This window comes from Cetorhinus maximus, chromosome 3 (assembly GCF_964194155.1).
Source record: "Cetorhinus maximus chromosome 3, sCetMax3.hap1.1, whole genome shotgun sequence".
Taxonomy (NCBI): domain Eukaryota; kingdom Metazoa; phylum Chordata; class Chondrichthyes; order Lamniformes; family Cetorhinidae; genus Cetorhinus; species Cetorhinus maximus.
The window spans coordinates 84,713,556-84,738,058 of NC_135881.1; the positions used below are offsets into that span (position 1 = coordinate 84,713,556).

General features: G+C 42.9%; 1 protein-coding gene across 1 annotated transcript in view; it reads right to left on the reverse strand.

Annotated features, from left to right (window-relative positions):
* Positions 1-24,503, reverse strand: part of pkd1l1 (polycystin 1 like 1, transient receptor potential channel interacting) — a 249,457-nt gene that overhangs the window by 22,652 nt on the left and 202,302 nt on the right. The window contains exons 45-50 of the mRNA XM_078534059.1: positions 22,780-23,014; positions 22,240-22,344; positions 18,864-19,004; positions 16,847-16,981; positions 10,833-11,063; positions 1,205-1,369 (exon numbers count right to left, since the gene is read on the reverse strand). Coding sequence (XP_078390185.1) covers positions 1,205-1,369; positions 10,833-11,063; positions 16,847-16,981; positions 18,864-19,004; positions 22,240-22,344; positions 22,780-23,014 — 1,012 coding nt within the window. The remainder of the gene's footprint in view (positions 1-1,204; positions 1,370-10,832; positions 11,064-16,846; positions 16,982-18,863; positions 19,005-22,239; positions 22,345-22,779; positions 23,015-24,503) is intronic.

A 24,503-nucleotide genomic window follows, 5' to 3' on the forward strand; every position in this document is an offset into this window, starting at 1 on the left:
TCCCAAACAACTCTGGGGTAAGTTTAATGCAACTCTTTGGACAGGATTGGGGCAAATTTGAGTCAGATGCCTATTTTCTACCCCACTTGATATTATTCTCCACTGATTTCAGTGGACAATAAATTCACATGGTGTAAGCTGCACATCTGGCCCAAAACTAAACTGCCCCCTGTTCCTGTCAGCCGGTTTATGTTAAAATTGGGTCTCTGCAGTTTAGAATACTGATCCTTGTGTTTAAATCCTTTTGTGGCATAGCTCCTCTCTATTTCTGTATCCTCCTCCAATCCTTTAAACCTTCCTCTCACTCCTGATCTCTCTGTTCCTCTGAGTCTTACAACCCTTAGTAGCCAACCCTTCAGGTATCTTTAGTCTATGTACCTACACCACACGTACCTACACCTCATGGACTGCAGCAGTTCAAGAAGGCAGCTCACCACCACCTTCTCAAGGGCAATTAGGGATGGGGAGCAAATGCTGGGCTAGCCAGCAATGCCCACATCCTGTGAATGAATAGATTCAAAAAGTGGGAGCTGAATGTTAAATGCCAAGAAACACATTCTACTTTAGATTCCAATTCCACCCTACTCAGTAAGGTAATCCTGTCCTGTTTTGATTTCCTTCTGTTTTCGAGTTTGAACTTTTATTTGCTTCTGAAGATTCCTGTTCTTTAAAAAAAAAGTATTTTACCCTCTTTCCCTTTCTCAAGTTCCCTGGTACTTGCACCTTCACCAGCTAAAAGGGTAGATGCTCTTCTGCCAACCCTTTGGCAGTGCCACACTGAACCAGAATCGCAGAATCTTAACGGCACAGAAGGAGGCCATTCAGCCCATCATGTCTGCACCGGCTCTCCAAATGAACATTATGACCTAGTGCCATTATCCTGTACACCTGCACATTTTTCTATTCAAATAATCATCTAATGTCCTTTTGAATGCCTTGATTGAACCTGCCTCCACCACACTTCCAGGCAGTGCATTCTAAATTCTGTACCAGCGCTACTCTAAATCTTGATCCTGAGCCTTTGTGTGGGAATATGCTGTTATGTTCCCCATTGCAGTGGCTGAGACCAGGGCTCAACAGGTATGGGATTACTATTACAAAGGTACATCCTACCACTGCAAGCTACAGTGAGCACCACAATGTAGCCTTCAACAGATATCATGGCATATTCCGGGTATAATGTGCATGTGTTTAGAGGCATTACGTTTCCTTGAGTTGAATCCTGGTCTAATTCTCTGTTTCTGTTCCTTCCTGTGAAGGTCATAATCTTCTCCCGAGCGTAAACTGCTACTTCAGTGAATGTCACCAGGTGTTTACTTCGTGATGACTTCTTTGTTTCTTCAGCTATTGAGGTAAGAATCCCTATGAACTGAAGCAGAGAAATGTGATTACAATAAACCTGCCTAATACAGCTATCATCAACCAATACCATATCATCATAGGCCATTGGTTACTGTGAGCCAGAGGTTTAATAAGAACAAGGATTAAAAGTAGCGTTGCAAGAGACATAGATCTACCAGGGATGGCGATAGCTCTGGAGTCTGGGAGTCTTGGAGTAAATTGAGATGGACTCTGCAGGTCAGACCACTGTAGAAAGATGTTCTACAAACACTGGGGCAGACCCTGGTCACTGAGAGGAATCCAAAGACCTGGAAGAACTCGGAAGGGAGTTTACAAGGTCTAGTAGTCATGAAAGTGCCCAAAGGATCAGGGAACACTCGTAATGCAGTTTTTAAAAATTCATTTACGGGATGCAGGTGCCACTGGCAAGGCCAACATTTATTGCCCACCCCTAATTGTCCTTGAGAAGGTGAAGGGACCAGTCTTCTTGAACTGCTGCAGTCCATATGATGTAGGTAAACAAAAGAGTGCTGTTTGGGAGGAAGTTCCAGTGTTTTGATACAGCGAAAGTAAAAGAATGACAATATAGTTCCAAGTAAGGGTGGTGTGTGGCTTGGAGAAGAACTCGCAGGTGGTGGTGTTCCCATGCACCTTCTGCCCTTGTCCTTCTAGATGGTAGAGGTCGCAGGTTTGGAAGAAGTTTCACAAGTTGCTGCAGCACATCTTATGGATGGTACACACTGCAACCATGGCACACCAGTGGTGAAGGGAGTAAACGTTTAAGGTGGTGAATGGGGTGCCAAACAAGCAGGCTACTTTGTCCTGGGTGGTGCCAAGTTTCTTAAGTGTTGTTGGAGCCACACTCAGTCAGGCAAGTGGGGAATATTCCATCACATTCCTGACTTGTGCCTCGTTAAAGGTGGACAGGCTTTGAGCTGTCAGGATGTGACTTACTCACCAGAGTTCCCAGCCTCTGACCTGCTCTTATTGCTTATGTTTACATGGCTGATCCAGTTAAATTTTTCGCCAATGGTGAGTCCCAAAATGTTGACAGTGAAGGATTCAGTGATGGTAATGCTGTTGAATGTCAGGGGGGATGGTTAGATTCAACTTGTTGGAGATAGTTATTGCCTGGTACTTGTGTAGCGCAAATGTTATAAGGTAAATGAGCATTGGGGAGGGGCACGGGATTAGAAGTGGTAGGGAAAAGAAAATCCAAAGGCAGGGGATTCTACAGGGCTTGAAAGAGCGTTTGAAATATTTGGGGTTGCTAGGATCTTGCAGTATTGGGAGCAGCTTTGTCTAAAACTCTTGTGAGAGTATGCATGTGAATGGGACCCAAATTACCAATAGCTCCTTTCTAATTATCAGGTCCTAACCTGCATATTCCTTCAAGTGCAGTACACCCACTATCACTTTCCCACTGTCAGCCAGTTCCTATCTTTAATGCTCTTGCTTTGAAACATTTAAGTGAAAAAATGTGAACCTCAAGTGCATAATTTCCTGCTATGCATTTCTGTTGTGCACTAAGAAGGCAGCTTTAGCAAGTTTGTTGACTTACACTTACTTTACTAAACATACCATTCTATAACACATAAACATTCTCTTAAATTGCCTAAAATTCATTATTCATGTAGTTAATAAGTTTTATATAAAATATTACGCTTTAATGGTTCAGCAGAGATGTTTTAACAGAGTATAAGCAACAAGTGTTGACTATTAAAAATCTATTCTGTATTTAACAAAGGATTATTTTCCTTTTCAACATAAAGCCAAAACCCACAGTAACAGTTGTGACTGTTTCCACGGCAACTTCGCATGATAACAGCTCTTTGTGTTCTCACTGCTGTTCATCACTTGATTATGTGGAATTATAGTCATTTGGTAGAAAGAACTTGAGTATTGCTGAAAAAATAGACATGTCAAAGCTTTTCGTCTCGCATTCATCAGGATATTTTGCAAGAATACCAATGTAAGGGGAAAACAACAAGTTAAATTACGGCCAGAATTTTACATTGATCGGACAGGTGTGGGCCCAACCCAAATGCACGTGAAATTGTGCAAAATAACGTCAGGCGTGTGTCCTGACGTCATAGCGCACGCAAGCATTATTGAGGTCGGTGGACAGGCGCGGAAGTCAGAGCTGCACCCGCCGACAATTAAAGAGCCAATCAAGGCCATTAAAAACCCTACTGTCCACGATTTTACATTGCACATGCGATTTTGCACTCATCACACAGGTAAAACCGGGAGGCAGGCAGCCCGTTTTTAACGAAACCTCATCCAAGTGTGAGATGAGATGTCCGAGGTGAAATATAATTTAAAAAAATATCTGGGGACTGATGTTTTTTTAGTTCTGCTGTTAGGTGCTTGAATGTGCTACATAGACACAGTTTGGTGCATTTTTTTCTTGTTATTTAATCTGTCCAGGTCTGCAGCTCCCTGAGGCAGCTCCACAGCAGCTGTCTGCCTTCAGGGAGCTCACTAGAAGCACTCACCCGCACTCGCGCTTTTGTCGTCGCCTGCCCTTTTCCTGCCACCACCCTCCCCCACCGCCCCCCCCCAACTTGGCAGCGCTGAGGCTTTCTCAGCACACGTTTCATGCTGACTGGCCGTTAATTGGCCAGCCAGTGTGTAATTATGTTCAGGGGCTGATTGCGGGCGGAAGTGCATTTTGCATTCGCTTCTATGCCTGCCGATTTGGCACGCATGCCAAGCATGAAATTCAGGCCTATATGTGAAGACAGTGCTAATTGGTTGGCAAGTGAACTCTGATTGGTATAGGCATTGCCATGGAGAATGCACCAGTGATGGTGACTGACAGTTAACTGCCAAGCATCACTGAAATTTACACCAGGCAGCTAGACCCTGATTGGTCAAGGTATTACTCTGAGGAATGAGTCAGCGAATGGCTGGCACTTATTTTGTTCAGCTGAAACAGGCACAATGTGCGTACATGTTCTTCCTGTCTGCAAAAAAGGCCCTGTGTATTAAGATGTGTAGCTTCCAGTACATGCAAATGTGTCACACTGCGAGTCTGATTAACAATCTTAAATTGGTTGTCAGCGTAATTCTTAGCACATTGAGGATTATTTAACAAATGTTGTCCAATCTTGGAATCAAATCTAATGTTGGACACTGTGTTTTGAGTTTTACAAGCACGGGCTGGTTAGGTACAGTCTGTACCTTTCCCATTGCGAAAAGTGGCTGGGACATGCTGTTTGATACGATCTACCCATCTTTGGGACGTACGGCCTATATACCTAGCATCACACTGGCACTGAAATTCATATACCACATTATTCATTTGTGTGATAGACAGAATGTCTTTTTGGTTTGACAGCAGCGTCCTGTTAGTGACAAATACCGCTTGTGTTGCTACTGTAAAGTAGCAGCGTGAAACAGCTCGCTTCACCTGTTGATCAAGTTTTTGAGATACCTTGCTCTTCCAGGGTAATCTGAGGTAGACTGGGCATCCTTCGGGGCCGAAAGTGATGACCTTAGACCTGTTCATGAGTTTGCGTGATATACAACACACATGATCTGATCAAGGTAGTCATTATCTAACAGGATGCCTTTGATGTGCCCTATTTCAGCATCAAGCTTGCAAGGTGAGCAAATGGATTGGGCCAATTTGCTGGCACCATCCTGTCACTGAGCCATTTCCCGAAGGCCAGATCACAAGCAGCAGGTATCGTAAGATAATTTCAGGGCCAATTATCAGTTGGCAGCATACCAAGGGGCCAGTGCTTTAGGGTGTCTTTGAGGCTCCCCACCTCCAACTCCACCTACCTGCTCATAGCTGTGGCCACAGAGTGCCCTGCAGAGGGGCTCCTCCTCACAATAGTAGCCCAGTAGCTGTAGTCATTTTTTATTTCAAATCTTTTAACTTTGCTGAGAGGATGGCTGAATACACAGTTGCCCTCTCTCTCTCTTCCTTTTACCTATAAGGGCAGGCTGCAGTTCCTTTCTGGCTCTAGGGCGGGGTGGTGGTGGTGGTGGGGTCCTCCTATAGGTCTTCCAGCTTCGGGAGCCCACCCGACACGGTGTGGTATCCGTACCTGCATTTGACCCCGAAGTCAGAGTCCCAACCCAAAATATCAAACCCTGCCCATCATCCCTTGCCTTATTCACTAACTCTAAGTGCATTTGTGCAAAACAAAAGTTTCTCCAGCTTTTTGTTCTAAATCTGGTTATACTGATGTTGGTGGTGGTGAATGTAACAGAGTTTGTAGTGGCAGGTGGATGGTAAATGTGAAGTGATGGAAAGTCTTGAAAAGTTTGAGAAGGAAATTGGATGAAAGAGGGTACAGATGACAAATGGTTAGCACAAAAACGATTGGTAGGATAAGGTCTGAGCACAATAAAGGCAAAGTTATAACTTCCCTCTAGTAGCCCCTACTCCTTCATATGGCAATCCCCTAGCCCCATGAGTGACAGCCCCTCGTTCCCCCCAACTGTGACTGTCCTACCTCTCTTCTGTCAGCAACTTTATCACTTGATCATGGCTGATCCCATTCCCCTTCTGTGGCAATCCCTCCATTCCACATTCCCCTTATTCCCCTTTGTTACTGCCTCTTCTATAATAGGAAAGGATGTGTTGGCACTAATTTAAATGGCCAGTTCAAGGTGTGGAGCTTTTTGATAATCACTACCATTCCTCTCTATTCAAGTTAGCAGCAGCATAAAAAAGTCAACTGAGACAGAGTTCAAAGAGAGAATGGACCAGATTGGCAAGGGAGGGGCAGAAGGACTGGGAAGTGCTGCAATGCAATTATAAACAGCCCCATGGTGTGTGTTGAGTTATAAGTCCATGAGCAGAAATCAAGATGAACACACAGGGCAAGCCAGGGACTTCTGCTCCAAAGACCGCAGCAGGCTCCAAACGGGGGAGAAGAAACGGCATTAAAAGAAGCGTAGGCAGGGTCGTGAGGTCATGAGAGTGGGCATGATTTGATGGGGCAGAAAACTAGCAGCAACAAAATTTGAGTAGCACCCAAAATCTCACTGAGCTCCCAGCTTTTCACTGGCTCCGCTCTCACTGAACTCCCAGCTTTTCACTGGCCCCGCTCTCACAGAACTCCCAGGTTTTAACTGGCCCCGCTCTTACTGAACTCCCAGCTTTTCACTGGCCCCGCTCTCACTGAACTCCCAGCTTTTCACTGGCCCCGCTCTCACTGAACTCCCAGCTTTTCACTGGCCCCGCTCTCACAGAACTCCCAGCTTTTCACTGGCCCCGCTCTCGCTGAGCTCCCAGCTTTTCACTGGCCCCGCTCTCACTGAGCTCCCAGCTTTTCACTGGCCCCGCTCTCCCTGAGCTCCCAGCTTTTCACTGGCCCCGCTCTCACAGAACTCCCAGCTTTTCACTGGCCCCGCTCTCACTGAACTCCCAGCTTTTCACTGGCCCCGCTCTCACTGAACTCCCAGCTTTTCACTGGTCCCGCTCTCACAGAACTCACAGCTTTTCACTGGCCCCGCTCTCACAGAACTCCCAGCTTTTCACTGGCCCTGCTCTCGCTGAGCTCCCAGCTTTTCACTGGCCCCGTTCTCACAGAACTCCCAGCTTTTCACTGGCTCCGCTCTCGCTGAGCTCCCAGCTTTTCACTGGCTCTGCTCTCACAGAACTCCCAGCTTTTCACTGGCCCCGCTCTCACTGAACTCCCAGCTTTTCACTGGTCCCGCTCTCACAGAACTCCCAGCTTTTCACTGGCCCCGCTCTCACAGAACTCCCAGCTTTTCACTGGCTCCGCTCTCGCTGAGCTCCCAGCTTTTCACTGGAAACCCACCAGTCACCAACACCCCTCACTCTGCTCTCATGGTCACTAGCACTACCCCTTCACTGTTTCGGACACCAACCACCCCTGTCCTCACAGTTACTACCTCCCCAAATTGTCCCTTATTTAATTTCGTAACAGTTGGTAACCCTGACTTGGACAATGGTTCATCAATGCTCCAGGCTGACTATTTTTGTCAAGTTTAATAAACAGGACTTATTGTTTTAATTCTGAATTATTCCCTATTCCCTATTCAAAATCATTGTTCTCTACCACCTGCCCAAATACCATACCAATGTTCTCCGTGAGCTACCTTCACTGCTTTTCTCCTTCAGACTCTGCACCAGGTGACTTCTCATCCTCAGTGATTTTAAATCCCCATCTCAATTCATTATTCTACCTCTCTCCTCTGATTTCACTGCACTCCTCTATTCTCCCTTAATCTCTTGTTCTTTGTAACAAATCCCTCACCCCGCTAAGCTGTTTCCATTCATCTTCCAAGTCATTTAGGGGGAAAAGATCAAACTGCAAAGTGCTGTCAAGTTGTGTAGCATGGTCTAGGGTAAGAGTAGGGCTCTTGAGGAGTTTGACGTTTAGCATTGGTCTTTGATCCAATCTTAACAGCTGATGGAAATGAACTAATCATTGATTTTGCAGCTGTTATGGAAAAGTGGCATGAACACTCACTGAGCTCCTAACTGAGATTCTCTGCATCAAATTGAGCAGTTACCTGAGAAATAAAGTCTTTTTCTCCCTCCTTCCACTGAAGAGGTGACAAAGGCAAACAAATCAACCAAACAAAGCAAAACCCCTGGCCCAGATAGCATTCCAGCAGAGATTTGGAAGTATAGTACTGAGCTTGTTAAAACAACCTACAGCTATCTTCAAGAGTATTTGGAATCAGGAAAAATAAGTCGCATAGGACTTCAAGGATGCCAAACAGTCGGCATCTAGAAGTGGCAACTGCCAAGGAATAAGTCAACTCTCAATTGCAGGAAAGATCCTTACAAGAAACATATTAAATGGTCTACTAGACAGCCTTGACGACGATGTCTTCCTGGAATTAGTGTAGTTTTAGAGCTAACCTTGGGACAGTCGAAATGGTGTATGCAGCAAGACAATTACAAGAAAAGTGCAGAGAGCAACATCAGAATCTATTATGCTGTTCATAGGTCCAACAAAAGCTTTTGATGGTCTATGCCATTTACTCTCCAAGCTAGGATATCTGAACGAGTTTATCAAAATCCTGTGCCTACTGCAGGATGGCATGGTTGGATGCATTTGTGCCTGTGGTGAGATGTCCGTGCCTTTGCGGTACTAGCGGCCTAAAGCAAGCATGTGTCATTGGCTCCCCAGCTCTTCAATCTCTTCTTTGCTGCATTGCTTAAGGAAGCCACCAGAGGCATTCCGATTAGGATCAACACATTAGCTTCTCTTCAGATAAGTTCTTCAAACTCTCCAGGCTGCGTATCTCCACCAAAGTCACAGAGGCAATAATGAGAACGCTTCTGTATGCAGATGCTGCCAGACCTGCTGAGTATTTCCAGCACTTTATTTTTTGTTCCAGGTTTCCAGGTTCTGCAGTATTTTGCTTTTATTTTACTGAACTGTCTAGCCTTTGACCCTTCGTTCACCACAACATTTCTGCAGCTACTGATCTGCTCAACCATACCCTCATCGCCTCCATTAATGCTTTCATCCCTAGTAAAACCAATACTCTTTCAGTCTGGCCATCTGCCTGGTATGGCCTACATCTCCACTCTATTAAGTGCAAGGGACAGAAACTTGAATAGGTATGGCAGACAACTGGTTTAGCCATTCACCATCTGATCTGGTTGGACCACATAAAGCACTATTGGGTTCTGCTTTCATCTACAAAAACCATTCACTGGATTCCAGAATAATTCTGGAACAAATGTGGCCTCCAGTTCTTTCTCTCTACTGCAAACCATCTTCTTAATCCCCTGCCCCATCTCTTCTATCCTCACCTCCAACAAAAAAAATACAAGGAGCTGTGCATTTCTTTGTCAGCTGCCTTTGCCACTTCCCACTCTCCCCCTAAAACCCACTGGGCCAAATTTCCTCTAAAGTCCCCCTGCCATAGCCCTAAAGTTGTGTCTCTCTCTGGTTGCTCCCTGATTTTCCCTCATGTCCTCTCCAAGCTCATCTTGTCCATGAGACCCATCCTCCTGCTTTCGCCCTATTCTCACTGAACTACTGACCACCCAATTTCCCTTTCTGGCTGACACATTACCTGATATTGGCCCAAATCTTCTGGTGTCCAGATTGATGGAGACCAGACATATGACCCAAGATGCACCTCGGGACCCCACAGAAGCCCCATGGAAATTGCCTGGGAAGTTTTAAATTTCAATGGGCACTTCTCTTATTCCCTGAGACCCTCCGCGAATGTCTCAAATTCTGAGTTAGAGTCGAAGACTTTGGACAGTTCCGCAGTACTGCAGCCTCACTGTCATATTTGACCCCCCAGACAAGCTTTTAATCACATTTCCAGAACATCGCGAGGACTGCATATTTCCACCTCTGTAAGATCAGCCAACTCCACCCCTGATTCTGCTCGTCTGCTGCTGAAACCCTCACCCGTGCCTTCGTTACCTCCAGAATCGACAATTCTGAAGCAGCCCTGACTGGTCTTCTACTTTCCACCCACTGTATCCTTGAGGTCATCCAAAACTCCGCTGTCCATGCCTTAACTTGCAGCAAGACCAGCAAAATTTATATTACTTGTTTTTATTTGGTATTTGTATGGGTATCGAGAATGCAGGCTAATTATGTAATGTTAAAATAACCAGATAATTTAAAGAGGCATCATTGTTCTGCTTATATGACTTGCATGCCAGTGTTACAGGTTAGATGCACAACAGCCCAATGGAAAAAACGATGTTATCATATTTGGGTGTCTGGGAAAATTATCTCCCCAGGATTTCAGTAAAATAATCAAAAGGTCAGTGTGAAAACTGCACTGCAACAAAATAGCACTTAATGCAGCATAAACTTTCTGCTGCTAATAGGCAATACAAATTTTCCAGGCAGAGTATTCCCACAGCTGGTTAAAGACTCAGTGGAGAGACAGCAGCCTTTTAAAGAGGTTTGAAGCAACTCTAATTCGAGGTTTGAATCATTAAACTGCTTTATTTCACAATTGGGTGAAACATACAGAGCAACAGTTTATGAGCATTCGTTTGGTTAAATTTATATTGTCTATAACTTATATTCACAACGTAATATGAAATAAAGAACATCATACTTACCAAAATCCTACAAGATTTAAACAGTAGCTGTCTAACTATCAACTGGTTTTTAAAACCTCTTCACCTTAGTGAAAGCTCTCACAGTTTCTGTTTGAATAAAACTCACTGTTCTTGCAACCATTCACTTGTCTGTCTCTTTGTCCCTGCCTCTCTCTCTTATCCCCAATCTTCGGCAGTCTGAAATGAAAGGCTCTTCTGACACATTGGATTAGAAGTATTGCCTGCATACCTAGACAAGTTAATGAGTCACTTATGATTTAGTAGTTTTCAAAAGTATCTTCTTATTAGTATATTAAACATCTTCTCTCTGGATGTTTAACTTGCAAATATACAAATTGCTTTTTAAAGCCCAGCATTAATCATTTATTTTCAAATTCTGTGGAGGAACAGTCAAAAAGTTTCTCAAACCTGACCATAACAATTAGAAATACATCGAAGTACCTACCAATCCACCCCACAGTATGGTCATCATAATAAAGAATGTTCCATAGTAGGCAGCAATGGATAGCTGGTTCAACTTGTATAGAGTCGAAAGTGTTCTGATTTCACTCATGCCCATGAAGTACATCAACACCGTCTGAAAAGCTCTCACTATGGTACTGAATGAATAGGATTCTGACAGGAATAGCAGGTTGCCCAGACAGGAGTAGGCCAGAATGACTATAATACCACACAGCTGTAGAACAGAGAAAAACACCATGCCAGAATAGATTAATTCATGTATTTGTCAGGCTTTAAAAAAGCATAAGGAAAGGGTGCATTCAATCTAATAGGACTGTAGTTTAAGATTTTTAAATTAGTGCAGTTCAACTAAAAGCCATATTTGTATCAATAAACTTCACTGTAAATGGACCTTAGTTTGGACACTGCACATTATGGGTTTCACATCATATAATAGCTAGAGTGCAAACTGAATTCAACCTGTTTGAAGTGATGATTATGGCGATCGATTAAAATAATCCTATATAACAGTAATCCTGGTAACAGCTGACAAAAGCATCCTTTGTAACACTACTGTCCTGCCACAGGATGCTGGTACTTTTTTTTATTCTTTCACAGATTGTGGGCATCACTGGCCAGGCCAGCACTTATTGCCCATCCCAAATTGACCTTGAGAAGGTGGTGATGAGTTGCCACCTCGAACTGCTGCAGTCCATGTGGTGTAGGTACACCCACAGTGCTCTTAGGGAAGGGGTTCCAGGATTTTGACCCAGTGACAGTGAAAGAACGGGGATATAGTTCCAAGTCAGGATGTTGAGTGACTTGGAGGGGAATTTCCAGGTGGTGGTGTTCCCATCTATCTGATGCCCTTGTCCTTCTAGATGATAGTGGTCGTGGGTTTGGAAGGTGCTGTCGAAGGAACCTTGATGAATTCCTGCATTGCATCTGTGCTTCGGTGGTGGAGAGAGTGAATGTTTATGGATGTGGTGCCAATCAAGCGGGCTGCTTTGTCCTGATGGTGTCAAGCTTCTTGAGTGTTGTGGGAGCTGCACTCATCTAGGCAAGTGGGGAGTATTGCATCACACTACTGACTTGTGCCCTGTAGATGGTGGACAGGCTTTGGGGAGTCAGGAGGTGAGTTACTCATCGCACCATTCCTAGCCTCTGACCTGCTCTTATAGCCACAGAATTTATATGGCTAGTCCAGTTCAGTTTCTGCTCAGTGGTAACCCCCAGAATGTTGATAGTGGGGATTTCAGTGATGGTAATGCCATTGACCATCAAGGGACGATGGTTTGATTCTCTCTTGTTGGAGATGGTCATTGCCTGACACTTGTGTGGCGCGAGGATGTTACTTGCCAATTGTCAGCCCAGGCCTGGATATTATTCAGGCCTTGCTGCACTTGGATATGGACTGCTTCAGTATGTGAGGAGTCGTGAATGTTGCTGAACATTGCGCAATCATCAGCGAACATCCCCATTTCTGACCTTATGATGGAAGGAAGGTCATTGATGAAGCAGCTGAAGGTGGTTGGTCTGAGGACAGTACCCTGAGGAACTCCTGCAGTGACGTCCTGGAACTGAGATGACTAACCTCCAACAACCATAACCATCTTCCTTTAGGCCAGGTATGACTCCAACCAACGGACAGTTTTCCCCCAATTCCCATTGACTCCAGTTTTGCTTGGGCTCTTTGATGCCACACTCGGTCAAATGCGGCCTTGATGTCAAGGGCAGTCACTCTCACCTCACCTCGGGAGTTCAGCTCTTTTGTCCATGTTTGAATCAAGGCTGTAATGAGGCCAGGAGTTGAATGACCCTGGCAGAACCGAAACTGGGCATTAGTGAGCTGGTTATTGCTGCTTGATAGCACTGTTGATAACCCCTTCCATTACTTTACTGATGATCAAGAGTAGACTGAAGGAGCGGTAATTGGCTGGGTTGGATTTGCCCTGCTATTTGTACACAGGGCATACCTGGGCAATTTTCTACATAGCCGGGTAGATGCCAGTGTTGTAGCTGTGCTGGAATAGTTTGGCTAGGGGCGTGACGAGTTCTGGAGCACAAGTCTTCAGTACAATTGCTGGAATATTGTCAGGGCCCATAGTCTTTGTAGTATCCAGTGCCTCCAGCCGTTTCTTTATCACGTGGAGTAAATTGATTTGGCTGAAGACTGGCATCTCTGATGCTGGGGACCTCCGGAGGAGGCCGAGATGGATCATCCACTCAGTACTTCTGGCTGAAGTTTGTAGCAAATGCTTAGCCTTATCTTTTGCACTGATGTGCTAGGCTCCTTCATCATTAAAAAAGGAGATATTTGTGGAGCCTCCTCCTCCAGTGAATTGTTTAATTGTCCACCACCATTCACGACTGGATGTGGCAGGGCTGCAAGCTTAGATCAGATCCATTGGTTGTGAGATCACTTATGCTGTTTGGTACGCAGGTTGTCCTATGTTGTAGCTTCACCAGGTTGATACCTCATTTTTAGGTATGCCTGGTGCTGCTTCTGGTATGCCCTGCTGCACTCTTCATTGAACGAGGGTTGATCCTCTGGCTTGATGGTAACGGTAGAGTGGGGGATATGCCGGACCATGAGGTTACAGATTGTGTTCGAGTACAATTCTGCTGCTGCTGATTACCCACAGCGCCTCATGGATGCCCAGTCTTGAGCTGCTAGATCTGTTCGAAATCTATCCCATTTAGCAGAGTGGTAGTGCCACACAACACAAATGTTTGATAATGGGTCACGTAAAAGATAGTAAAAGAAATACATTGAAGTGAATGTAGCTGCAATAAGGCGGGACTTCGTTTCCACAATGACTGTGCGGTGGTCACTCCTACCGAGACTGTCATGGACAGATGCATCTGCAGCAGGCAGGTTGGGGAGGATAGGGTCAATTATGTTTTTCCCTCTTGTTGGTTCCCTCACCACCTACCACAGACCCAGTCTAGCAACTATGTCATTTAGGACTCGGCCAGCTTGGTCAGTAGTGGTGTTACCGAGCCACTCTTGGTGTTGGACATTGAAGTCCCCCACCCAGAGTACATTCTACACCCTTGCCATCCTTAGTGCTTCCTCCAAGTGGTGTTGAACATGGAGGAGCACTGATTCATCAGCTGAGGGAGGGCAGTATGTGGTAATCAGCAGGAGATTTCCTTGCCCATGTTTGACCTGATGGGGCCCAGAATCAATGGTGAGGACTACCAGGGCAACTTCCTCCCGACTGTATACCACTGTGCTGCCACCTCTGCTGGGTCTGTCCTGCCGGTGGGACAGAGCTTACCCAGAGATGGTGATGGTGGTGCCTGGGACATTATCTGTCAGATATGAGTCCGTGAGGATGACTATATCAGGCTGTTGCTTGACTAGTCTGTGAGACAGCACTCCCAATTTTGGCACTAGCCCTCAGATGTTAATAAGGAGGGCTTTGCAGGGTCGACAGGGCTGACATTGCCGATGTTGTTTCCGGTGCCTAGGTCGATGCTGGGTGGTCCGTCCTGTTTCATTCCATTTTTGTGATTTTGTATCGGTTTGTTACAACTGAGTGACTTACCAGGCTATTTCAGAGGGCATTTAAGAGTCAACCACATTGCTGTGAGTCTGGAGTCATGTGTAGCAGACTATCAGACCAGGTGAGGATGGCAGATTTCCTTCCCTAAAGGACATTAGTGAACCAGATGGGTTTTTACAACAATCGACAATGGTCATCATTAGACTTTTAATTCCAGATTTTTTTATCTGCCGTGGTGGGATTCGAACCCAGGTTTCCAGAGCATTACCCTGGGTCCCTGGATTACTAGTCCAGCGACAATACCACTACGCCATTGCCTCCCCTATAATATATGCATTATGCAGTAGCAGAAATTAATATGCAGTAGCAGCAAATGTTTGATAATGGGTCACATAAAAGATAGTAAAAGAAATACATATGGCATTAAAGAGAATGTAGCTGCATTGTTAGGCAAATGGCTAGAGCACAGAAAATAGAATAGAGGCAAATAATATATTTTGGACCAGCAATACGTGGGTAGGTGTGTGCCCCAGTGATCTGTGCTCTCATCTTGGTTATTTTCCATAATGGTTTGGACATAGGCATGAGAAATGAAATCAAAGTTTGCTGGTAACATGAGTTAATGGACATAACAAACCATGAAAAGCAATGCATAAAATTGCAGGACTTGGCCAGATGAAAAAATTGAATGGATAGGTGACAAAAGGCAGTTCAAGGCAGAGAGCTGTGAAAAATTTTAGAAAAAGCAAGTATATCCTGAGACTCTTAATAGCTTTGAGAAACAGCTGCATGGATCTTTATAATTGGGAAGACAGATGATGATTCAGAATTTTGTAAACAACAGTAATGAATACAAATGCTGAGAAGCAATGTGATGTTTTTGTTGAAGTTGTTTAGAATGCAATTGGAATATTACATGATGTTCTCAATATCTTATTAAAGAAAGGGTAATAGAGCCACTGAAGAAGGAACAGAAAGACTTATCAAAATGATACAAGCGATGAGTCGCTATTGTTACAAATAAATGCTCACTAAAGGACTTCTCATTGGAATAGGAACACTTATGGAGTTATGGGGGATCTAATAATCTGTTTCAAAATTCTGGGAAGTGTTGGCACCATTTGCATATCAGTAATATGGGACAATTGAGTATTATCACTGGAATGAAGGGGCAAGTTTTTAAAATAAAAATCACACAAAGGGTAGAAAATTCATCTCAAGCGGTATCCGATCCGCTGCCGTTAGGCACAATGCCTAATATTTAATTTGACTGACTATAATAGAACTGAATATCAGGTAATGTGTATAATATCTGCCAACCAATGCCAGCAGTTTTGCACCACCGCCAAGGTGAATTTCTACCCCAAAGTTTTCTGTTCAGATTTTTAGCTAGTCAGATAAAAGAAGAATGAGAATTTGTTGCTGGGACTTGACCTGAAGAAATTTTAGAACCACTGGAATAACTAAAAGAGGATCTTAATGTACAATGTTTCTGTGTCACCACAATGCCAGGTACAAGTTAACCACAGAGTAACAAATTTCCACCTTGCAAATTACAGTTATTCCTTGCTTTTCCTGTGGTTGCAGTCCTGTAAAATGCAACTTTAAGTGAAATAACATTAAGCAAATCAGATTTTCCCACTGCAACCATTATAAAAGCTGAAGCTCGGTTCTGCAGGATCATTCACATCAGATAAAAAGAGCAAAATAATATAAGTTGAAAGACTGTACATTCTTAAATTCCTCTATTCATGAGAAATAATATTTAAAATAAAATAAATTTTTAAAATATAAAAATAACAGTCTAAATGTAAATAAACATAAAAAATAATTGCACCCTCCAGATGCCTGGTTTCAGAGTGACTGGGCTCCATCTAGTGACAGAGATTGGTCAGTGCAGGAGCAGCTGAAGAAGTCCCAGGATTTCAGTGCTTGCTGAGTGGAAACCAGAGCGACCCAGAAGGAAAAAACAGTTAAAACTGGGAAGGATACTGGTCTGAACTGGTCTTGTATACCTTAAAATGGAACACCAGTAAAACTGGGAAATAAGAGCACTGGTCCAAACTGTTTTTCCTTCTGGGGAGGGGAAGAGAAGCTGATGAAGAAGTCCCCAGTGGTGGCAGCGGACACTGGAAAATTGGATGTTAAGAATGGGGGAGAGAGGAGCAACAGGACAAGGTCCCTTACAGTGATGCACTGACCCGAACTGTGCAGGGAAAAATGGCAGAAAATGCTATGTGCGCACGTCGGATGTACAGGCCATAGAACAGAAAGTCTGTGGCAAACGATGTTATTGTGAATGTTATAGTTATATATGTTATAGAGCTATATAGTCCCAAATAAGACTAACGTTAAAGCAAAACAACATTGACTGAGTCAACGACAAGGGGGGACTTACTACACAGCCACTGTCTAGTACTAGCCTAGTCAATTTTAGAGTATTTACGTAACAGCTCGATGTAACTTGAATCAACTTTTTGCAAAAAAAAAAATGAACAGTACTTGCCACCGGTAACATCAGACTGGAATAGGACAGTCGCAGCATTGTAACACAAGGTGCCATCAACTTGTTAACACGTAGCAAACGAATGCTTTTTATTAGCAGCAAGAACATAGTCAATCCATGAAGGAAACGTTTCATCTGAGTGAAATAAACATGATGTTAGTTTTAAAAATCCTGTATATTTGTGACACACAAGCTGAAATATATATAACACTGATCTAATGAATGTTATTCATGGAGATGGAGCCGGTGTTTGTGTGTGTGTGTGCGTGTATGTATGTGTTTTTGGTGGGGAGGGGTGGGGGAGGTTCATTACAATTGATCCTGAGCTGTCCTCAGCCAACATGCAGAATTCAAGCAGGGGACACTGGCTAACATTCAGGAGCAGGAACCCTGATTATATTTCCTGTCCAGGGATACTGAGAGCTATTATGACGATCTTACTGACACCCTGGCGGAGATCAGTGAATTCAGCATAGTCTAGGGAATAAACACTGCATCTTATTGGTCGGTGTAGTTCAGGTACTCACTTTCTTAACGTGTGATCCATCTGAGAGCCCTGGTTAGCACATTTAATGTCAAAAAATTGTCAAAGAAATGTCGATAACAGCAAGAATCCTGTGTATACTAAGCATCAGCTCCACAATATTCACTGGTTTATATAATCATGTCAAGTCAGATCAGCATATTCAATAAGTCATGGGTCAACGTAACCTGAATTTTCAGCAATCCCATTTAAGGTAAAATGCAAAACAAATTATTTTTTTTCTTCTGGCCATATGGTACTCATCAAAGCAAGAAATGTTCATACTGGTGTCCATTATCATTCATTTCCAGGTAAGGTATAGCATTTAAATTAGATAGAAAGCTCCCTTTATTCTGCTCAATTTGTCTTAAACATTCCATTTCTCACGTGAGCCATCTAGTGCCAATTATATTCTGTGGTCACAAGGGTAGTGTTGAGTATGCTCAAATGCATTTCATATGGGATTTGTACAGCTGGCAGAGATGTCTATTTTGGATGGATTGAAACCTTGGTCCCAAAAGTGTGCTAACCCACTACACCATTCTGTTTTCCCTGTTTCTCTTTTTTTCCTTCTCTTACAGGCCCTGAGGCAGTGTCATGTCCTACATCTCACACCAAACTGTATGGTTCCTGGCTAAGAAATAACTGATTTCATCCAGAACAACTGATTTGGTTGAGACTCAAATTAGTTATTCATTGTTTTGGTTTTCCTACTTTCTGAAAGATAATACTATGATCTAATAATGTGGCTTCTGTATTTCTTTAAAACATTCTTTTGCTGGACTTCATCACCATGCTGCAATCTTTCATATAATATGTACATTTCATATTTACACCACATTTTCAGTAAAGTTCCTACATATGATGTGAACTTGGAAATCAAATACTTCAATCTTGCAAAAGTAAAGTATTGTGCTGCTGGAAGTCTGAAATAAAAGCAGAAAATTTTGTAAATGCAGTCAGTCAGTCAGGCAGAAACATTTAACATTTCAGGTCGATGAATATTCATCAGGTCTGGAACAGAGAAAGGAGAAAAGCTGGGGTTTGAGTGGGGGGGAGGGGGGTTTGGGAATCCAAAGTGAAGGTCTACGATAGGGTGCCTTTCCTCCAGGCCATAAACATTCCCTTGTTATTTCCCTGCCTCTGTAGTTGCTTAAAAACTGTTACAGCTTTAACCTCTTTCCGTTCTGAAGAAAGCTCATTGACCTTTAACTCCGTTTCTCTCTCCACAGATGATGTCTGGCCTGCTGAGTGAACATTTTCTATTTTCACTTCAGTCTTGCATCTCATTTCCAACAGACAACAATGCATATTTTAAGCAGTGCACATTTTTAAAAAATCAGTTGCAGTTGTGCATGGTTTTCTGACCATTAATTTAAATTTTCCTTTTGCAGAAGGAGTCATGCTGGGGCACTTTCATTGAACAATGTTCCAGATAGGATAGCAGTTTCCTTTACCTCAGCATATCCCCTCTTGCCATTTCCTGCTCCTCACCTGTATCCATGCAGAGATAAAGCTCATATCTACAAAGGTTTTGAAATATCCACTGTGAAGATGGTCAATAACATCCACAGCCAATACGAAGTAAAACACGTAATATACATAATAAAAGAGACTGATCACGACAAGTCCAATCTAGAGAAGAACAGGAAACACACACTGTAAACTGTATACCCCACACGCAAAAGTATATTTTTCATGAAATACTTATGGATTACATTTAAATCCAATAGCTGGATCAATATAATCCAACCAATAAAACTAACAAGAAATCTGACAAACTGCTTCACAAAGCTAAGAACTCAGAAATAGCATTGAATGTCAGTGCAGGCCATGTATTTACACTGACGACTCACTGAAACTTAGGGTATGTTAAAGCTTAAGCTGCAGTTATTTCAATTATTCCACAATTGGTATAAAAAAAAGCTGAATTGGCATAGTGCCGTTCACAACCCCAGGACGTCCAAAGGAGATTTATAGCCAATTGAGTACTTTTTGAAGTGTCGTCAATGTTGCAGGTCGTAGGAAATTTGGGAACCAATTTGTGCACAGCAAGGTCTCACAAATAACAGATAATTTGTTTTGTTTTAAGTGATTTATTTGAGGGATAAATTTTGGCTAGGAAACCTGGAAGAACTTCCCTGCTCTTCTTCAAAATAGTGTCATGGGGTCTTTTCCATCCACTTGATAGTCACAGATGGGGTTACAATTTAAAGCTTCATCTGAAAGACAGCACTTCATCTGAAAGTCAGTGCAACACTCTATTTGTGCTGCACTGCAGTAACAGCCCAGATTTTGTACTCACATGGAATGATGTGGACTGGTGTGGGACTTGAACTTACACCCTTCTAACACAGAGAGGGGGATGTTACCCTTGAACCACAGCTAATGATTGTGACAAAGTTCAGATTTTTTTTATTCTTTCAAGGGAGGTTGGCATCACTGGCAAGGCCAGCAATTTTTTGCTCAGCCCTTGCTCTTGCTCTTGAAAAGGTGATGGTGAGCTGCCTTCTTGAACTGCTGCAGTCCATCTGATGCAGGTACACCCACAGTGCTGTTAGGGAGTTCCAGGATTTTAATCCAGCAGCATTGAAGGAACTGAGATATAATATCAAGTCAGGATGGTGCGAGGTTTGGAGAGGATCTAACAAGTGGTGGTGTTCCCATGTATCTGCCATCCATGTCCTTCCAGGTGATAGAGGTCTTGGGTTTGGAAACGGCTGTCGAACGAACCTTGGTGAGTTGCTGCAGTGCATCTTGTAGACGGTACACACTGCTGCCACTGTGCATCAGTGATGGAGGGAGTGAATGTTTAAGGTGGAAAGGGTGCCAATCATGCAGTCCGCTTTAAAATCGAAGGTGTTGGGCTTCTTGAGTGTTGTTGGAGCTGCACTCATCCAGGCAAGTGCAGAATATTTCATCACCTTGGCTTGTGATTGTAGATGGTGGACAGGCTTTGGGGGTTCAGGATGTGAGTTACTCGCCAGAGAATTCCCAGTCTCTGACCTGTTCTTGTAGCCATACTATTGATATGGCTGGTACAGTTTAGTTTCTGGTCAATGGTAACCCCAGGATGTTGATAGTGAGGGGTTCAGTGATCCATTGAATGTCAAGGGCAGATGGTTATATTCTCTCTTGTTGGAGATGGTCATTGTCTGGCATGCATCTAATGCAAATGTCCTCATTTTCTGTGGAGAAATTGCTGACTATTATGTAGTGATGCATTCTCTTGCTACATCTGAAAAATTTCTTAAGATTGTTTATTTGATTGTTACAATAACAAGGACGCATTCTGTGTGCCCCTTCCCAGTTCACATTGGTACTCTCGTTCTTACATAATTCATACTGGCACTGTTCTTATCCATAATTCTCCCTTCACCCCTATCTGAAACTGCTACTCTAGGGGATCAAATCTCAACTACACATTATGGATAGAAATTTCTGATTTCACAAACTTATCATGAGCTAAGGAATTTCAGTCCAGAGGGAGTGGCAGAGTTTTAATTCCCAAGAGTGACAAATACAAAAAAGGATAACGAGAAAACTGGAATCTGGCACTGATTTTCAATGTGAAGATCTGAATTGTTAGCTTTCCATGCACATTTACGCTGATAATAAACTGCTAATCAAACAGGCGTTAAGAGCTGGATTTTCACTGAATCGGGATGGCTCAGGGGCCCTTTAAAAATGGTAGGCGGGTCCCGGTTCTGGGATTCCCCTCCCCATTCCTGGGTTTTCCAACTTAAGAGTGTGTTTTACGAGTACAGGCTGGTTCAGGTTACGAGCCCACACCTTGCACCCCCGACCTGCTCCATTGCGGGGATAGACACATCCTAGTTCTTCGCAATTTGCATGGAGTTGGGCCAGCTTTTCAAAGAGTTGTGGTGCATCGCAGAGGTGTCCTAAACTACAGTCTGCATGAGGCAACCTTTTGAAAGGCAAGTTCAAAAGATCCTCCTAATTCCACACTCCCCCATGCCAAGGTATGCCCCCACTTACCCCCATGGCTCCTCACGCCAAGGTATGCTGCCCAAACAACCACTATGGCCCCTCATACCCTCCATGCCAAGGTATTCCCCCCCACTCATTCCCTATGGCCCCTCATGCCAAGGTATGACCCCCAAAATAACTCCTATAGCCCCTCATGTCTCCCATGTCAAACTACATCCCAGACTGACAAATATGTCAATCATCCAGTTTTTTTAAGTATCAATAGCAGAAGCAACAAGCACTTGAAACCTCTTTACCTTCTGTAAATAAACATTGTGAAATTGACAGCATAGATCAGAGAGCCAGAGCTGTCAATCAAGCAATGTTTTCTCTAGGGTTCAGGTGTTTCAACAGTCTAATGGATTTCTGGGCTCTCAGCCAAGAATACATAATGAGTCCACCTCCACATCCAGCAGCCCCTGTGGCTGCCTCTGAACTTTTTCCCAGGTTGGCTGACCCAACCTCAACGCACACCTGCACACCCCACGTCACCACCCCCACCACCGCACCCCCCCAACCCCACAATGAAAATCCCATCCTTGCTAGTATTTTCTCCTGAGGCGTACGGGCCAAGCTGGGAATTATACATATCGAGGACAAAAATCCAGCCCTAAGTGCTCAACAAGTTATTCTTGTCAGTTCTTTGCAAACATAAAGCAAAATCTTGAATTGTGAAATGGCATCATAGCATTACATGCATGAGATGTAACCATGATGAAAGTCACAGCTCCTCTTCCTATTTCGCTCCCCAACCCCAGACAATTAATTTCTGTGCTCCTTTCAATTTATTGCCCATATTCCCTACCTGCTCACACACAAAGGGAAAAAAACAGCCTTAATTTAGTTGAAGCAAACCAATTTACTACGATAGATTTCTGACCTCCAACCAGTTCCACGGCTCCTGCCAGTAACTCAGTATGCCTCTCTGAGTCATCCTGCACAGCTGGGAGTACAGGTGAAGTAGAATAAGGGTCAGGAACAAAAGCTGCAAAGCACAAAGATAGTGGTATGAATGTAAAATGTTAGCGCATACTTATTAAATGTACAAACATTTCAAATCACATGAAATTCTTTCTTCAATATTTTTAAACGGTTTTGTTTATGTTGTACAATTAATAGGTTTATGAAATTTCCATACTGGATGGAGAGCTTATTTCATTTCTTGAAATCGAACTCAGGTCGGTAGGTTGGGCACTCAATGAGTAAAAAGAAGCTTTAAAGTTGGTTTGTGCGAAAAGTGAAAAGAACTTCAAAAAGTAGATTTAACACAACAAAACTGAAAAAGAACATTTGTTGCTTGTTCACATGTATTTCATTTACATTTTGTTTGACTGGAGTTTGTCATCTCAAAAAAATTTATTCATGTGTAATCCATAGAACAGTGACCAATATTTTTAAACCCATGAGCTGAAATTCTCACCTCAAAAGCCATGATGAAATAGTCCATAACAGAGTTTTTCTGGTAAATGCTGACCGATTCTATTTGAGCTGATGGAAGGACACCTCCTAATGGTGGAAACTCTGCCAGCAGAGATACTGTGGTGAAAAGGTTGGTGGGAGGATTGTAGAGGGTGAACTCTACCATCACTGCTCTCGTGTTCTGATCGATCCACTCAGTTTCTTTCAGTGTTAGTAGTGTTGTATAAGTCTCATGCCTAAAATTTTGAGGGAGGGAGTTAATGTGAATAGTGGAATAAACGTCACTTCATTCTGTACTATTAGAAAAAAATGACACATTCCTAGATTTTAATAAAATTGCTACAGTTAAAATTGTCCTTCATATAAAAAAATGAATTGTTGCATTAAATTTCAATTGCATTATCCAGGCAACAGCTATGTCATGGTGATTAACAATAATCCTACTTTTGTAACATTTTAGAAATGTTAATATTAAACATTAATATCTTTTAGCGTAGTAACTCCACTCAATAATAGATCATCTTCAGTTTAATCTCAGTTTTTCGTACACCCAGAAAAAAATAGCCCTCACTATAGGCTACATTTCCTTCAGCTTTGCCGATTGTTCCACTTTTCCTCTCGACCCTTATACATATGCTCACAATATAGTAAGGGAACACTGCAGAAATTAATCAAAAGATACTAAGAACCAAGTAATCTTTCCTTTGGCAGTAATCTGCCAAGGGAAGGATTACATTTTCCAGGAAAATATTTTATTAAGTAGAGCATCCATTCTATGGCAAAGATTGGATTATCTTTCACAATTCTCAAATGGTATGCCAGAGATAAAGCAATTCATGTTTATTCTAAATCTCTGATATCCATGTTCTGTCCACTCTAGATCACGTGTATTTATCGCCACAATGCCCCAGGACATGAATAGTAAACAGTAATATAGCCTAAGGCTTCATATCAAACATGGCAGTAAAGAATGACAAATTAATTTCTTCATGTCAAGCACTGATAGTAAAAAGTGACAATATCTCTATCTCCAGTTCAGATGTTGACAGTCAACAATAACATGCACATGTTTGAACCTCACCATGTTGAAATGTGACATGAAGGGTGACAGCATATAATTCGTTATTGTCAGGAAATCTCTGCCTTCCAAGTTACATACTGGCAGAAAATGCGACATCTTCTCTAGTGGAATCTGGGCTGAAGAGTGAAACTCTGACTCTCCATCTCAGATAACAGGTAAAAGGCAACACCCTCATCTCCTACTTCAGATGTTAACAATAAACACAAGTCCTCCGACTTCACATCAAAGTTATTTCTAAGCAGATGAGTTCAAAAGGAAATCTCAAATGCAATGTCAGTTGAATTGGTTTGATGCTATTGTCAATGTTAAAAGCATCAAAGCCAAACTTTAATGTCAAAAATCCTTTCACTGTGTGACTGGTTTGGAATCTCCTCCTAGTCATTGTGAATATCTCTATGGTTACGCATGTCTTATTCATTTTATAATATTTTAAATAAAAATTAGATTTAGTGATCGAATATTTGAATGTGCTAATCAAACCAATCTCAGATGAGAAATAGGTCCTATAGGAAAATGCTTCTGTGTGGAGATCAAGTGAGGACAGGAATCTACACAACTCATATTAGAGCTCTGGATAAGCAAAAAAGGTTACAATTGAATTGAGGTGCGATGGGGAAATGGGCCCACATCTGGCAGACGACATT